The sequence below is a fragment of the Dromiciops gliroides genome, chromosome 3 (genome assembly GCF_019393635.1).
Source record: "Dromiciops gliroides isolate mDroGli1 chromosome 3, mDroGli1.pri, whole genome shotgun sequence".
Classification (NCBI taxonomy): Eukaryota; Metazoa; Chordata; class Mammalia; order Microbiotheria; family Microbiotheriidae; genus Dromiciops; species Dromiciops gliroides.
This window is the reverse complement of record NC_057863.1, coordinates 105,145,208-105,164,210: the sequence shown is the minus strand read 5'-3', so window position 1 is coordinate 105,164,210 and position 19,003 is coordinate 105,145,208. Positions and strand designations below refer to the sequence as shown.

Here is a 19,003-nt window from a genome sequence, read left to right as displayed (position 1 = left end):
AAAGGTTATGTATACCTACTTTATATATCTATATACCTGGGGTTGTGTAAAAATATTTCTCTGGCAAAAAGGTGTCAGGAGTAGAAAATGTTTAAGAAACCCTCCTCTATGTCACCAGCTACCTTAATGTGATTTTAGTACCTTTTGTTATTTTTAAAGTCTCTGTCAAGTTTAATACTTTTTCAATCCTCTAAATTTTAGCATTGTATCTATCTACAAAGGAGTTTGACCACAGACTGACCACTATTCCTTGATTTATTATAGAACCTATTTCTAACTTTATTTTGTCAACAGTAAACCATCTTTGGTATTCAAAAGTATTTCGTGTTCCTAACGAGGTGTCCTATAAAAATACTTTTGAAAGTTTCAATACATTTTTTCTCTTCTTTCTATTTAGTTAAAGGACACAAAGTCAGCAGATCAGAAAACAACATTGCTCCATTTTCTAGCTCAAGTATGTGAGGAGAAATATCCAGATATTTTGAGTTTTGTTGATGATTTGGAGCATCTAGACAAAGCTAGCAAAGGTATGTATAGCCCCATTAAAACTTTGATTGCTCTTGAATGTCTTTGATCATTAAGAATTGTTAAATGGAAATGAAAAGTAATAGGTGAAAGATGTCTTTTAAGAATTTGTGGGGGGACAGCTGGGTGGTGCAGTGGATAAACCTCTGCCCCTGGATTCAGGAGGACCTGAGTTCAAATTCGGCCTCAGACACTTGACACTTACTAGCTGTGTGACCCTGAGCAAGTCACTTAACCCTCATTGCCCCGCAAAAAAAAAAAAAAAAAGAATTTATGGGAAAATGTTCATATTTTGTGTCTATGAACATCAGCTCAAGATAAGTGTTAAATTGTTTCTGTTTCTATTAGGAGATTGGGAACTAACAACCATTCCTTTGTAATGCAGATAGTTCTTATTTCAGGAGCACATAAGTTATAAATAACCTGTACCTGTTCACTGTCCCAGAAAACTCACTTGCCATTGATGAGACTATCTTATCCTACTACATTCCATGCTGCTTGATTCCTTGTTCTTTCTTTCTTTCTTTTTTTTTTAAGACTCAGTCTTTTGTTCTTTTATTTTGATCCCCCACCTTTGTTGTAGGTTCCTATGATTGTTGCCTAGACCTCCTACTTCCTAATTTCTTGAGTCTTCCCTTGTGTATATGTGTATATAGCATGGTAACTGCCTAACCACCTCTTACATTTTGCTTTCAAGAGCCAAATAGAGTTATAAAGCCTTAGGAGGGCTCAGGACTTAAGCTGATGGCCCTCCTTCCTCCAGCTTGTATTTGCTTTTCTGCTTGTCAGAACTTGTAATAAAAGTTGCATTAATAAAGTATGAAACTAAAATGTTGGTCATAACACTGAACTTCAAATATATCTGAGTAGTTGATGTGAGTATTCCATCCACTGATGCAAATTACAGCCCTTACAACTTAATACATTTTCCCAAGGAGTTGCTATGGCTTTAAAAAAAACAACAACCAAAAAGCTGTTGCTATGGTTGAAGAATTTATCATACTTTGGTCAACATGAAGATGGATGTCTGATGTCTGAACTTAGCCAGGTTAGTTCTGAATGAAAGAAAGACAGCTAATCACTCGATTCATATTTCAATGTTTTCAATTTGAGCCCTGCAAGACCTTGAATTCAGTAGTACAGGTGTCCAAGATTCAGGCTTACCATCATATCAGGGTGAGGAATTGGTCTAATTGAAAGTACTACTACAAAACTACAGTATAAAACGTATCACAAAAAACCCCACCATTTTAGTACCTGACATTGGGTCATAGTAGGAATTCAGTCCTCCCAACCACTATACAACCTACTATGTTTTATATGGTACAAAGCTAATAAATTCATATAACTTTGTTATTTACCTACGCTACTTATGGTGATGGGAGAATTATAAAGTGTGCATCTTTAACATAGGCCATAAGATAAATGTAGAAATTGTCGATCAAAATTAATTGTCAAGATATTTTATAAATATTTTGTTAACTAGAATTGTTTCACCTATGAGTGTGTGTTCCTTATAGAAAAATGGAGTTGTTATTTATTAATAGCCTTTCTAATTGTGGTATATACAGCTGCAACAGTTGTTCTGTATTACACAAATTGCAGTTGAGTACAGTTTCATAAAGAACAGAGCACTCAAAGAGTACCAGTTCTAGTGCTACCTGAAAATAAGTCTAAGTATAATGTTTTGAAACATAAGCTACAGATTTGCAAATTCTAGACCTTTAAAATTTATCAGATTATTACTATAATAGTACTGTAATACCGAGTTAAAACCAGATTTAGCTGAAATGCAAATAAAATATTAAAATAATAAACATCTTACCATTCTTCTTGGAGAACCGTTCAATGCACGTTAAGACCTTCCACTCTTGGTGAATTTTTTTTTTTTTTTACCTGATTCAAGTCTTCTGTTTTTAGTTTATTAATACAGTGCTATTATGTCTCATTCATAATAAGCTAACAACTAATCTGTATGAAATAAATAGCAATTTTTTACGTCCAGGAGTGATGACTAATTGAAGGTAGTTTCAAGAGTACCATTTAGTACTTTGACGGGTAAAACTCCTGCTCACACAGCAGGGGGCCCTGTAATAGTAATCATATTCTCACAGTATCATGGGGATAACAAGAAATTTCAATTTGACTTTGTGTATTTAATGTCCTGTGTTTAAATACTAAGGGCTCTGTGGACTGCATATAAATAGTAGAATTCTTGCATGCTAAGCCTTTTAGATAGAATTGTTTAGGTTCAAAAGAGTACTTAGAGAAATCCAGGTTGCTATTGTGACTTTTCTTTTTAAACTGGCTAGCAAAACTTGTATTGCATATTTTTTGGTCTTATTTTGTACTTTGTAAAACTATATACTATAAAAACTCACTCCTGAAAGATAATATTAATTACTCCTTACCTATCTAGGGGTCATTAGCATAGCACTTTTAAGGATTTCGAAAATCTTTTACATATGTTATCTCATTTAATCCCTGAAATAAACCTGGCAGGTAAGATCTATTATTGACCCCATTTTATAGGTAAGCAAACTGAGTTGGGAGGTTTAATGACTTGTCCGGGGTTAAGCCCTTAGTAAGTGTCTAAGCAAGCATGTGATGAATTTAGATAATTTTTATAGACATTATTCATTCAATTTCTTGAGTGTAATGCCTTTATGAGCACACATCTAGGTAGAAAATCACCTGTACTTGTAGTAGGGACTTTAAATTTGTTTATTAATTAGTTATTAAGAAGTAGGAATTGTTCATGGAGATCTTTTTAGTTGTTGTAATCTTGTATTTAAAGGTTTATTTTGTTTATTAATTTAATCAGTACTGATAGTACTGAAACACATGAGGAAGGAAAACATTTCAAAGGTTTGTTTCCAAAAATCATATTAAAATAAGAACTTAAGCTTTGCTAGTGTTCAAAGACTAAAAATGAAGCAAAACTTGGTTGCTTGAGTCAAGGAAAATAGCACTTGTCTTAAGGAATAACACTGATTATTTAGTAATTGGGTTTGTTTGGCACAGAACAGTACACAGCCAACTAAAACTTGAATGTGGCCTTTGTGGAAATATTTTGTGATACCCGAAGAAAAAACATTCAGAATGGGAATGTAAACCAATTTATTTTTTTTAAATAAAACTTTATTGAAGTAAAAAAACCAAAGCAGTTTCTTTTTAAAGTGTTTATAATTTAAAAATCATTTGTAATGTAAAGGCTTTATATTTAATTGTCCTCAGCATTGCTTTCAGCGATCAAACTTTTTTGACAATACTTAAATCAAAATAATGAAATAATTTGTTTTCTAGTACTTGAAGTCATAATATTTCAATATGAGGATAGAAAAATTAAAATGAGACAGTAAAAGTCATTGATCATGTTCAATTTTTGACATTTTTTTCTTGTTTTTGTTTTATATACACATATTAAAGTGGAGAAATAGTGTGGCAGAATGAGTGATAACTTTTGGTAAAAGGAAAGCCATAGGTTCAAGTGTTGACCTTTAGCCTAGCTACTAATTTGGGGCATGCCACTTCACTTCTCAGTTGTTTTCAAGTAACTGAACATCATGGCAATAAAATTCCTATAGTGAAGAATGTATAACCTCCCACTACCCAAAACATACTTAACTATTTTGGATTTGCGCTTTCATCAAAGTGAATACTCTCCTCAACTATGCAGATTGCAACAATCTGTACCTGTTTGTCCAATACAACTCTTGTCTGTGTCCACTGGAAAATCTTCCCTGTAATAGAGATACTCAACAGGCTAAATGCTTTCTTCTCTGTCTGGACATGACCTGTACAACAATGGGGTATACACACCATCACCATCCTTTCCCTCCCTCCTTTCATTCTCATTATATTAGCCAGCGTTTCTCCTTTTCCGTTCATGCTTCTTTTTTTGATAGCGGCATCCTCCACACAACTTGACATTGTTAACGTTTCAGCCTAAACAATGCACCTTGCAGTTCTCTATTACTCTGTATAATACTCATCTTTCATTCTTCAGTTAGCTTCCACAGTTACTAATTTCTTCCACTTTTTTTTTTTTTTTGGTTAGTTTCCCTAGAAACATTCTGTAATTTTTAGAGATTTTCTTATTCAGTCTGTTTTGGCAGGTACCTCTGAAGACCATGTTTATGTGTACGGGATAACAGATAGTCTTTCTGTGTTTTGCAGAGGGCTATTTACTACATGTTTAGAACATAATTATGCTAACTTACAGACCTGTTTTCCCCCTTAGAGCAGATTTTTGATACAGGATTTTGTATCATAATATTTTCCAATTAATGAATGAATTGAGATTTTAAAGATGTGGATGGAATGTTTTTGATGCCAACATGAAATGTTTGCTTATGAATATTTAGTCTGCTCCTATGTTAGATGTTACTATTGTAGAATTTCCACATTTGAAATCTCCTCGGTGAGCTATCATGCATTAGAAAGTATCTTTGTATTTGAAAATAATATCCTGGTCATTAGGTACTCCTAGAGAGCAGCAGGAGGAATTTTCATTTCAATTAATGAGCTTACCATTATGACAATTTCCAAAGCTCTACTTCCATGAGGATTGATTCTTTTTGAAGATATAATAGCTTGTAGCTTTCTATTAGTGTTTCTTTAAAAAAATGTTTGGGGTTGTTATTATATCTCTATCTCTGTATGTCTCTATGTCCTTTTTAAAAAATGATAGAGGTGGAATTGCCATCTTCCTTTCTCCCTCTTGAGTTAAAAAGTTAAATTAAATAGATTCTTATCAGGCTTTTCTTTACAGGATTATCTATTTACAATAGTTAAAAAACAAATGAATTTCAATCCATTATGAAATTGGAATATCTAATTATGGATAGAATATAGCAACAAACTTAGGATATTTACTGAATTAAGATTCTATAATAAAGTTGTTTTCTATTGCATATTACTTCCTCCTAGTCATATCCTTATTAGATATTCCCCATGTTCCCTAGGAGTTAGATCATTACTGTCATATTTCACAGTCTTGAGCTCTTAAATTGGCATTGACTAGTGAATGCTTTCTATTTTCTTCTTGCACTTTTCTGAGACAGGTTCAATTCAAAACTTACCTAGCTTTAGGCCGTTGCATGGCCCAGCAATTTACCAAGGGTCGTTCTTTATGTTGGTGGCTCTTAATTTTTCTTTTCTTTTTGCCTTTCCTAGACTTTTTTTGAGGGTGAAAAAAAATTCTTAACTCTTCTTTCATTACAAAAGAATAACTCCTGGTCCTCTGTTAAAGTGTCTTTCGATTAACTACATTTTCTGTTATCTTACCCTTTTCATTTCACTTTGCAGGACATAGAGGATCTGAATGATTTGGGTACCACTTCTTACAGTTCTCAATGGAGTTTAAAGAGCAAACAGATGAAACAAAATTTGATTTTGACTCTTTTAGAAGATTGTTTTGCATTTCCTTTGTTCACATTTCCTCTTTGTTTAGCCTGTTGATGATCACTTTCATATGAAAAATTGAAAGTAGGGTCAGATTACTTTGTTTCTTTGTTGGCAATTGTAGCAGTGATTGTGGGTATTGCCACATTATTTAATACCTTCAATCTGTTGGTCAATAGTTAAAGTAAATAATGCACCCTCTCTCCAGCTTTTTTTCCTTTTTAATCAGTGGTTTTTGGGTATTAGCTTATCCCACCCTTGCATTTTACACCCATCTACAAAAACTCCCACATGGGGACTACTAGTATTCTGAAGAGTTGACAGTTTGTTCTCACTGGTGATGGTCAGACTTCTGTGCCCCACTTTTGAATAAAATTGTCTTCTAGAATCTTGCTTGCATTATTATCAGGATAATTTTTGCGACCATCTAATTTGAAGTTAGACTACTTTCCTTACTAATTTTTTAGCTTTCAAACACATTTATTCAAATTCATTTGGATGTTCTTTATGTCTCTTTTTAAAAAGCAGCTACTTCCTTTTATCTCACCAAAATACTTACATATCCAATAGCATCTTCAGAATTATAACTCCCCTCTGCCTCACAGAAACTACCAGAAATACCTTTATGAATTCTAAATATTTGTCTTTTATTCACCTGAGTTCTCTTAGAACACTCAATTTCCAGGTGGCTACCACCTGGAAATTGTATAGAGTTTGAAATTTTCAAATGAATCTATGCTATAATGAGCAGTGGTATTTTTCAAAGGCTCAGTTAACCTCCTCATACTATACCCTTCAAAAAATACTAATTAAAATTTTATTAGCAAGTTGCATCTATTTAAGTATTCAATATTAGTATTTTTGACATTGCATTTTGTTTTATAATTATAGAGGCAAAAATATGAAAATATTAATTTTAAAATGACATTAACATTTAGAAACTTGGGTTAGATGGAATAAATACAATATATAGCTAGTTTAATTTACTAGATTAATATATACTTAGATTAATTTGATTGGGAAAAATAGAATTTATTTAATTTTATTCCTTTAATTTATCATATGTGTATATACTTCTTATTTTCTATTTCTATTTGAAATAAATTTCAATTCATCTTTCAGTTCAGTTTAACAAGCATTTACTAAGAGCATACTTGGTGATAGGGATTGTTCTAGAGCTTGAAAGTTACAAGACAAGAATGAACAGTCTTTCCCAAAGGAGCTTCTTTTCCCCATTGGAACCGCTTAGTTTCAGTTAGGATTTTGCAGCTTCCTTGCTATAACTCTTCTGTCATTCATTATGTTAATGGTACTTAATATTTCTACTTCACATTTGATCCATAGTGAGTTTTGGTGTCTTCAAGTTCTTGCTTGAATATAGATGGCTAGAAATTTTCTGTATGCTCTCTCTTTAGGGTTAACTGCCAATTTATTTGCTTCTTAAGAGTCAGTGGTAGGGGCGGCTAGGTGGCACAGTGGATAAAGCACCGGCCCTGGATTCAGGAGTTCCTGAGTTCAAATCCGGCCTCAGACACTTGACACTTACTAGCTGTGTGACCCTGGGCAAGTCACTTAATCCCAATTGCCTCACTTAAAAAAAAAAAAAAGACTTTTAAGCTTTTGAATAAAAGCGCTACCAAACTTTCAAAGTATCGATGCATAGATAGTAGTACTGTACAGGCAGTTAAGTGACACAGTAGATAGAGTATTGGACTTAGATTTAAGAAAACTGGAGTTTGAATTATGGCTAAGACAGTTGTATGACCTTGGGCAGACCCCTTAGCCTCTCTCAGTTTCATTTTTCTCATTTGTAAAATGAGTATTAGTATGGCAGAACTGTTGTGAAGATCAAATGAGACAACACATGCAAAGTGCTTTGCAAACCTTTAAGTGCTATATCAGTTAGCTGCTTTTATTATTGCTAGCTATCATTGCTTTTTATTGTTGTTCTGAAGTGAACACTTGAATGAATAAAACCTTGTTTATTTCTAAAGGAAACTTTGAATTGATAGTTTTGGAAATAATATATAACCAAAATGTGGGAGCTGAAATATATCCTTGTTTATTGTTGGGCTAAGTATGTTTGAGCATGCTTAACCAGTATTTCTTTCTTTTCTTTTTTCTTTTTTTTGGGTGGGACAGTGAGGGTTAAGTGACTTCCCCAAGGTCACACAGCTAATAAGTGTCAAGTGTCTGAGGCTGGATTTGAACTCAGGTCCTCCTGAATCCAGGGCCGGTGCTTTATCCACTGCATCACCTAGCTGCCCCCTTAACCAGTATTTCTTTCCCTTTTATCTTAGTCTTTCTTAAAATTGAGAGGCATCTAAAACTACCTAAATATTTTAAAATTAATAATACAATTAATAATTTAATAATGAATGTAATTTACTTTTCTTTCCACTTGGAAAAAGGAATAAAAGTAGAAATAATGTTGGCTTAGGGAAAAAAAACTTCTTTCTCAGTGGCCTAATTAGATTCTCCACCTCAAATCTCTCTCCACTACAATCCATTCTTCAGTTGGCTGTCAAAACAATTTTTCTAAAGCTTAGGCCTAACCCATGCCCTGTCATTTTTAATAATGTTCAGTGGCTCTTTCTTACATTCATGATCAAACAAATTCTTCTGTTTGTTATTTCAAATATTTTATAACCATGCCCCTTTACCCTTTTCCAGTACTTTACTCCTTTACTGGAACTTTACAATCTAGCTACACTGACCTTGTGGTTCTTCCCATACAATGCACCATCTCCAACTCTGTGCATTCCTTTTTCTGTCTGTTACCCATACTTAGAATGCTTTTCCTCATCTCCTAAACCACTTAGTTTTCCTGGCTTCTTTCAAAATTCTGCTCAGATCCCAGCTTCTTCAAGAGGTCTTTCCTAGTGCCTCTAGCTACCAAAGCCTTCCCTTCTAAGATTAGCACGCATGTTCTCTATATATCTTGCATCTATCTTGTTATTTACATGTTGTCATCTCCATCTGAAGGCAAGAACAGTTTTTGCCTTTTTTTATATACCAGAAATTAACATTATACTTTGAACGTAGTAAGGACTAAACAAGTACTTGTTAACTTACTGTCCTCTGTCTTCTTTAAAGTTCTGTACTTTATAGACAGATACCAAATACTATCAAGTACCACAATAGGACAGATTTTTAAACTTTTTATTTCTATGTAAGATTATATATAATCAAATAAAAATGTTCCTTCCCATGTTCTTCTTCAAAGGTTATATAACTTACAAAAGAGTAGTTCTGTTATTCCTTTATGTAATATGATTTTTAAAAAATCTGTAGGATAGGGGCAGCTAGATGGTACAGTGGATAGAGCACCAGCCCTGGAGTCAGGAGTACCTGAGTTCAAATCCAGCCTCAGACATTTAACACTTACTAGTGTTAAGGGCTAAAATTCTAGCTAAACTGTCTAAAATATCTAATGAGTGGTCGCCAATAAATTATAAGCTTTAGCAAGAGTTAGACTTTTAAGCATTTATTAAGGAGAATAAGAATTTGGTAAAGAGAGAGAGAAAGGCCTAGATTCCTATCTATTAAAGGGAGAGCACATTTCTAGCTCCCTTCTCTGCTGGAGTCCTCAGGAAAGAGCACGAGACAGAGCCCCCGTCTCTTCCTTCTTCCTCCCACAAGCAGACTTCACTTCCTGACGCCAAAGAAAAGACTCCTGGTCTTGTCCTCAAAGACCTTGGCTTCATGGGTGGAACTCTTCTACAGTAAGTCTCCAGCAGGTGGCATCATTCAAATCGTTACACTAGCTGTGTGACCTTGGGCAAGTCACTTAGCTCCAATTGCCTCACTAAAAAAAAAAAAATCTGTAGGATACTAAGAAAATTATCTTCTTTTAATTTTAGTATTATGATGTCTGTACTACTTCCTTGATATTTAAGCAGTCTTCATGGAAATCAATTTACCTGGCTGTTGGTACTTTAAGAATGAATGTAGAATTTCTTTGTAAGCTCTTCTTGGAATAAGGAACAGCATGTCTAAGTGGATATTTACCAAAAGATTAGTGTTTAATTATACACAGTTTAATTCAAGTATTTGTAAGCCTTAATGGCCTTTTTTTTTAAGTGCTAAACCAGCTAAATCCTAAGGATGTAGATGGAAGAGATATATAGTTTATACTTATGGTTACCTTAAATATAAAGATTATTGTATTACTTTTTTAATGTTAAGTTTCCAAATCATCTTGTGTTTAAAATCTTTATGACACAACAATTTAAAGTATATTGTTTCTTGTGACTGCCTGTTAAATATTTCCTGTATTTGGTGTTAAATACTGTTGCTTTTCCCTGTAACTCAAGAGAGCTCAAACTTTAATCCATAGTCCAAATATACCACTTTAAAATAGCTTAAAAATGCTTTTGGAGGAAAAAAAAAAAAGTTAGCAAACAAGGTTGGCGGACAAGATACTGATAATCCCAAAGTCTAAACTTTCCTGTTGCAGAGTAGGTAGCAATGACAGTAATGCTACCTTCAAAAAAGTGTAATCTAAATTAGGAAAAAAATTATAAATAAGGTCATAATATAATGGTGTAAAAATTCTCAACTGATGTTCAGCATAAAATTGGTATATATTCATAAACAGTGATGACCGGTAATACAAAGTGAAACAAAATGTAGTAGCATAGGGGAACCTCATCATTCTGTTATCAGTTTGTAACAAGTTAAAAAAAAAAAACTTTAATAATAAAGAAATCACAGATTTCAACTGATTAACATATTTGAATAATCACATAAAGGATGGAAACCAAATAAGAAAAAAAGGGAATCCATACACATTCTTTTAAGTACATATGAAATGCTTATATCATAGAGAATCTGTATATAAATCCAAAAGGGCAGAATATAGAGATCAGTTGATTCTGAGAAGTAGTGGTTGGTATCCTATAAAGTAGAATGCATCAAGAGGAGTCACAATGGCAGATGCTCAGGAAGGAATTTTTGAAGATAGAAAGGGAAAAAATTTGAATAAGGCAAAATAAAAAAGTATTTGTTAGGAAAGACAACTGTAAATGGACAAGGAACTCTCCTACCAATTTAGATATTTACATAAAAAGTTGTGGGCTTTTTTGGTTTTTTGTTTTTGCAAAAAATATAAGCAAGTGCAGCTAACAGGAAATGAATGAATGTCAGGAATTCTAAAGGTTACAATAACCTGTCATGGAAATCTAAGGACATGAAAAAATGAGCTGTTTGTTCATATCTTAGCTATGTTGGGAGAAAAGGGATCATAGAAGGAATAGGACCTTTGTTTGCTATGGCTGGTGTGATATCTGACAACTACAACAAAAAAAAATGTAGGGCTGTTCAATTCTTTTTTTCCCTGTTCTCTCTGCAGAAGATAATGACCCTTATAATAGAAATGACAGAGCAAAAAAGACTAACAAGGAATTGATACCCAACATAAAGAAGGAGATAGTAAGAGAACACTACTAGCATGATTTAGCTTAGAGTATACTCTCTCATATACACTTGTTGACTACCTTAAAAACTCAGCTCAGACTCCTCCTTTGCAGGAGGTACTTCCTATTCCCTGTCTCTCCCCGCCCTGCCCCCCACTCGCCTCAAATTGCTAATATATCTTGAATGTACACATAGTTGTTTACATCTTTTCTTCGCTGTTGGAATAAAGGCAGAGACTGTATTTTTGTCTCTTTTGTATTCTCAGAATTTAGCACAATGCCTGTCACATAGTGCTTAGTGCGTGTTTGGTGACTGACTAGAGCAAGCAGCTTCTATTGAGTAATAATGTAAGGAGTAAGGTTCTAAAATATTGAAAAGTGAGTGAAAGATGATAGAGTTGAGGCAATGAGGACAGGTAACTTTTTCTAGGGATGTGGCTAAGAAAAGGAGTCAAAAAATAGGACAGTATTTTAGAGGATATTTGATTCTAATAAGGGTTGTTTTTTTTTTTAACATTTGGAATAACTGGTACTTTTATACATACCAAGGAAGGCTTCAATAGATAGGGGGAGATTAAAGATTAGAGAGAAATAAGGAACAATAGTATGGGGCTGTCATCTCTACTGATGATAGCATTTTCTTTTACTACCTCGTTTTAGCTTGGAAAACAACATAACCAAAGCAGTATTTGAATTATGGAGATTTTTTTTGCTGTCAGTATTTCCTAAATCCTGTCTAATACTTTAAAGGGAATTATTACATTGTTACCCCCAAATATATGAAAAAATACTATATTCTCATAATGGATCTTAGAATTTTAAAGGATTAATCTTCAATAACCTTTATCATTCCTTCCTCTCTTATTATATGTACAACTATATAATATATATATATATATCACATTATTCTTTTATCATAACTGTTTTTTGTAGAGATGTATATCCTACTAGACATTGTACTTTTTAGCTAATGTAATCTTCCATGATGTTGAGATCTTTAATATCACACATATTTTAGTCTCTGCAGAAAACCTGGAGAGAACTGAAACAGATGGGAAGGCAAACTTCAGCAGCTTGAGAAGGATTTGGATTCTTTTCCTTCCCCTGAGGTACAAGCATGACAAGTTTCTAACAAGATGTCCATATCCTTTTGACAGTTAACACAACCTCTAAAGAACATCTAGTCAAATAGTTCAATCTAAAGATTTATTTAGTGTTTCAAATTTATCTTGATGACCTGTATGCAAATTCAGCATCAATATTCTGTAAGTTTTCACCTTTTCATTACCGATAATTGACCAAATATTCAAAGCCAATAGAACACACAGTTTACCTATCAAAGTGCACAATATACTAATTTGTGTCATCATGATGGTCTTTATTTCACTTGGAATTACCTTGGGAAATACTCTTAGTTTTGTTCCCCTTTAATGTCGTCCTTTCTGTCTCTCTTCACCTCGAATACTGATGTGAATTAAAATAACCCATGCAAATCATGTGTATTCAATAATAAATGATAAAAACAATGGTAGATTTACTGTACTGTTGGAATAGTTTAGGAATTTTTTAAAAAACCACAGGGCTTTATATGTCCATTCTCGATGATATGAGTTATGCTCAAGATATTGTAAATCTCTTCTTATTCTTGATTATATTATATTTATATAATATAATACAATATAATATAACACAATATTCTATATTATATTGTTCAGATTATATTTCTTCATAATTGCTTTTCAGTTTTCAACTCTGTCAATAGTTTCCATCAAAATTCCTACTTTGACAAATATTTTCAGTCCCTCACATGAGACTTTAAAAAAACTCAGTTGACGGAAAAAAAAAAAAGCTTCATCCTATACACATACATTCCTTCTAAGAGTTGAAGAGTTTTTTCTTTGTTATCATTAAATTTGTATATTAATGTAGTGAGGTGGTAAAGTATTAAATTAATTCTGAAATTAATTTTGGGTTACTTTATAAGCAATGCTGTGAAAATGGACTGATAAATTACCTTTTATGCTGTAAATTATTTTTGTATAATATTAAAATTCCACTTGGACTTCTCACTTCTTTATGAAAGCCTCCTTTAAAAATTGAGCTTTTCTAAACAGACATTTTTTATACCTTTTTTAAAACTGTGACACTTAAAAAGTGTCTCCACCTACAACAGCTTTCAATGAATTATGAAATAAGAATGTGGCTTAGGTCATTTTGATCATAGATGCATTTTGTTTCAACTTCTTTACTGGCTTTTTCCACAATATTATAGAAATGTATTCCAGAAATACTAAAATCTAATCAGTATGTTTATTTTCAATAACATCTTTTGCTACTCTAGGTTCAAATGAGATTGGTTTCCCTTACTACATAAAACTGTAAGCATATTGTCATAGTAGTTTGTTTTAAAACTGAAGATATTAAAGTTCTACATTTACAAAATTTACAAAATTACATTTACAAAAGGTATTTTCCATTACATCCCAATGCTTTTAAAGTTTTATGTTCTATTATGCTGCTTCATTTTATTTGGCATTAGGATATGGTTATATTTGTAACAGACATGCCAGCATACATGTCATTAATGATTTTTATTTATATTCATTTAAAGCATTTAGCTATTTTAATCATTAACTACAGCCAACTGAAGGAGTTTATATTCACCTGTTATTTTCTCCCTGTGGACAGGCAGCAATTTAGAACGGGAGACTTGCATGTGGCTTTTGGTAATGCTTTGTGACTGCATTAATTAAAAAGCCCAATTTAGTAAAACAGGAACCAATAAATTGCTAAGCAAGGAGTTTGATGTAAAGGTTAGTGAATCCTTCTTGGCATAATGAAGTCCTGGACCTAACCATACTTGTATTAATATGATCGTGGGAAGCTTTTGAATATGTTAGTATCTGGAAAGGCATGCAGCTCAAAAAAGCAAACAGCATGCAATCAGAACAGGAAGCATTGTGCTTTGTTGGAAACAATTTTTCATTCTTAGTACCATTATACTTCATGGACAAGCAAGCGACTACATCCTGTCGCTAAATATCCCAACCTAGAAGCCTCTAATGAACTGATTAGCATTCTTTTATCTTTTGGAAGTCAGATATATGAGCAGTTGGTGCACTTTCATATTGACAAAGCTTATAATCATAAATATTCTTTGCAGATTTCAGATTGCTCTAGTTTGCTGTTCATCTTAGTTAGACAAAACTAGTCTAAAAGCAATTAAATCTATTTACTGAAAAGCCTTGTTTACTTTCAGAATGGCAAAGAAGTAAGGCTTAGAATATTAAATTTCATTTGTGTAGATCGTACCAGAATGGCAAAATTGTGTGATTTTCTTAGATCTCGTAAATGAAGGAATTAGGGGATCATAAAAAATACTTTAAATAAACATGTATTTAGCCAAAGTTTAGATAATTAACTCTCATACTCTCTGTTAGTGTTTGAGTATTTTGTTAAGTATAGTATATATCAAATATGTGATTTGAGAAAGAATGTGTTGGTAGAATTATGAAAGCAGTAGTTTACATAATTAGTGTAGTAAAATCACAACACTTTTAAAATTCATATGTAGTTTAATTATTTTCCTTCTAGAGAACTAATAAGGATTCCATTAGCTATAACTTGTAAATAATTTTTTGGAGAATAGCCTAAAAATTTTGAAAGTTATAGTATAAAATCTCTTTTAGTGATTTTTAATTGTCACCTTTGTAGCATTGTATATGCTCTGAAATATTTCCTCTCTCCCCTAAAGGAATTATTAATTTAAATTTTTTTTTCTCCAAAAATTCTAGTCTGGCATTATTGCATTATATCAACTTGGAGAGTTGTTATTTATTTAATTATATTATATAATGATGTTTGTATAGCTGTGTCATGTTAATCCTATTAAGAGATGTGATTAGAAGAATTTACCATTAAATATTTGTGAGCACAACTCTAGTATGTAAGAAATATTAGGCTATTGTGTCCATCTTCTTTGTAAGGCATGCAGTAGTTTTACAGAATTATTTTTGGTAGTTTTAAAATCCTACATCATTTCTTCAGTGTTCATATTTTGACTCCTAAACTGTATTTTCTGTCCCTGATTTGAAATTGCAATTTATTTTCTTAGCTAAAGCCATGAAGAGTTCTAATTACAGTTGAAAATTTTCCTGTCCTTATTAGAAAACATTATACTTTCCATCTCAAAAAAAGGGAGTCATCTTTGACCATTCCGATTCCTTGACTAGAAACAAAGGCCTGTTTTTTTGTGTCCAGTTTAATAGATATTGAAGGACTTAGCTATGATTTCTTTGGCCTATTGACATCCGTTTCTCAATGCAAGTACACCCCTCTGCAACATATAGCGTTAGAGAATTGCCTACAATACTTAAAGCTTAAGTGACTTGCCTAGTGTCAGTATCAACAGTTGTTATTATTATTTGAAATCAAGTGCTCCAGCTGAGAATCCAGCTTAATAGCAATGATTGAAATATTTATTGTCTTTACCCCTCACTTTCCCCATTACTGAAATAAAGGTAATATAATAATAATAATAATAATAATAATAATAATACCTTCTTCAGAAAGGGACATAATTGGCTCACTTTCTAGAACTGATATCTTGTATATGGCTATTTTTAGCAGATAAATGATATGAGGTGCCGTATGAGATATATATATATATATAAGAAAGTAATCCAGCTTCAAAACCAAAGAGTCTAAGATTCATCTGACATATACTAATTTTGTGACCATGGGCAAATTCTGGGCAATTCAACTCTAAGTTATAGAGAATGTGCATATCTTTACTGGTGGATGGAAGGTCCACATTTGGGAGTTCTTTTTACCAATAAAGTTGTTGATCCCTTTTTTTAATCCTTATATGAACGATATACCTTAATTCTGAAGTAGAAGAACATATAAAAATAGCAGTTCATTTTTTTGTGTCAAGATTCAGAATGGAATAGGTGTTGCTATCCAAGGCTGGTGGGTTTTGTTGTTGTAGTTTCCTATGGACTCTTTTTCAGAGATGCGGGAGAGGTGGTAGTAGGGGGAGGTTAATTGGTGGTGATGATAGATGCCTCCTGAAAAAAAAGCATCAATAAAAAGTTTTAAAATGTGTGGGAGAAAACAAAGAGGTATAGAAAGTATACACGAGTCCTTTTTTTACTACTTAATTTCATTCCTATGTGTGTCTATATATAGAGAAATATATATATGTGTGTATATACATGCATATATACTTGAAAAACAAACTGTACATACGGATTCTGGTTCTTATGCAATTTTTTAAAGGTCTGTGAATGATGATGGCTGTCTCCAAATCCGTAACAGTTCACATACAATCCAACAGCAACAGAAACTCCATTTATTCAAAATTTCACTTCCTTTCCTTTGGGATCCAGATATTAACTGAGATTAAAATAACAGAATGAACTTGAAATCCCTTCAGCTGATTTTCTAGCATATCATTTGCATGGTTCTTCCTCTTGTTCAATTTTTCCTTCATATTTTCTTTAAAAGAACTATTAAAATAGATGAAAGCAAAAACTGCAATCCTGATTCTAATGTTATCACTGTTAGTCACAAATTAGTAATAAAGAGCAAAGCTTCTTAAACTGTAACTCACAACCCCATATGGGGTCCGTTGTAACTAAATGTGGAGGTTTCAAAAAATTTGGCAGTAGTTTTGATTTGTATACTGATTATATATACTTTTATATGCAAAGTCATGTAAAAATTTAATTTAATGAAAAAGGGGTATGGGCAGCTAGGTAGTGCCAGTGGATGAAGCACCAGCCCTGGATTCAGGAGGACCTGAGTTCAAATCTGGCCCCAAACACTTGATACTAATAACTGTGTGACCCTGGGCAAGTCACTTAACCCTCATTGCCCTGAAAAATTTAAAAAAAAAAAAAGAAAAGGGGTAGCAAGTGGAAAAAGTTTAAGAAGCCATCTACAGAGAATGGGACTGATCACTGTTATCTTCCTTTCATGAGGGAGATTATAAAATTTAGTAAAACACCTAGTAGGAGACTATGAGTTTACTTTTAGCCATGATGAATTTTTAATGATGAAGCAGCATTAAGTAGAAATATTCTGGAAGCATTTGGAGATGTGAGATTGACAATTTGAATTGAGTAAGAACTATTTACTTTATTAAAAAAAACCACATAGGTACCCTTTAAAAATTCCCTTAATATATTTAAAATTTGGTTTAATTCACAAATTTATATTTTTACAATTTTCAGGTGATTTTTAAAAATTAATTAATAAGAAAATATTATGGTAAATGATACTTTTGTGTTGCTTATCTAAAATTAATTTCAAATAATTTTATTCTGATGCAATTCTTGTAAATCAGAGAAAACAAGCTTTGATAAGTTGGAAGGAGTCAACTATATTTGATATACAGATTAAAAAATCCAGTAAAAAATCAAAGATTTGCCCCTTATAATAATGTCATTTATGAAACTAGATGTCAGTCTAGTTTCAAAGTAATGTCAGCTATAAACTCAGGCATTCCTTGCCCATTTCTTGTTCTAATACACCACACCGATCATCACTAGAAGAAAAGGAAAATTTAGCTTCAGCTACAAATTTGTGAGTGAAACCATGTATTTTAGCTCCATTAATCATAAGGCCAATAGGTCACATTGAGATTGCTGACTACTAAATGTAGATTGCTGATTTTTAAGGCCACAACTTCTAATTTATTTTTTTGAACACTGTATGGGTTTGGAACTTTTTATAACTTCTTTTTACCTTTTAGACAGCTTTTTTTGTCAAAGGTTATGATTTTAAATAAATTTCAGTACTATAGATAGTTTCTTGATATGCTATTATTTTGATTTACCCCAATTTGCCATATCATGGGGGGGAAAAATAGACTGGAACTTTTTCTTGCTTAATTTATGTTTTTTCATAATGGAATGAGAAGTGTATAAATAATGTTTTTTATGTAAAACTATTCTCACAAGAGCTTCAGTAGTTCCATTTGGGGATAATTAATTTTTTGTTCCAAACACTAACCTCCTGCTAATTTCATTTGTCCTACTATATGTAGGTAATCTGATATTGTTGTAATAGCACAATATCTTAATATGACATTCTATTTTATTTTTAATTGGTTAGGGTCATTTTTTTTTTTAAAAAATAAGTGAGTTTAACACAAATGTTCCAATTCCAAACACCTTTAAAATGAGAAACAACCAAAAAATGGCATTGCCAGACTAAAAAATGCATTAGTAATTCACCTTGTCTCAGAAAACTTTTTGTGATTTGTTCACAGTGGTTCTACAATCTTGTGTGACTGTCATATTCACATTAAATTAGTTTTCTAAATCTTAGCCTACTTTCACTATGTTAGAAATGTGTGAAAGGACATTTACCTGTGAAAAACATAAAGAAATAGATATTGCCTATTTTTTTTTTTGGTTTGGTTTTTTGCAGGGCAGTGAGGGTTAAGTGACTTGGCCAGGGTCATCCAGCTAGTAAGTGTGTCAAATGTCTGAGGCTGGATTTGAACCCAGGTCCTACTGAATCCAGGGCCGGTGCTTTATCCACTGCGCCACCTAGCTGCCCTATTTGCCTATTTTTTAAAAAATTATTTAAGCCATGAAAGGAGTTCTATAGTTTCTAGAGAAGAGGGATTAATATATACATTTGAG

At 32.5% G+C, this 19,003-nt stretch overlaps 1 protein-coding gene across 1 annotated transcript in view; it reads left to right on the top strand.

Moving 5' to 3' along the window:
• The window catches only part of DIAPH3 (diaphanous related formin 3), a 449,127-nt gene that overhangs the window by 244,033 nt on the left and 186,091 nt on the right, over positions 1 to 19,003 (top strand). The window contains 5 exon segments of the mRNA XM_043995139.1: positions 398 to 527; positions 8,010 to 8,031; positions 12,387 to 12,411; positions 12,413 to 12,457; positions 12,459 to 12,486. Of these exon segments, the coding sequence (XP_043851074.1) occupies positions 398 to 527; positions 8,010 to 8,031; positions 12,387 to 12,411; positions 12,413 to 12,457; positions 12,459 to 12,486 (250 nt within the window).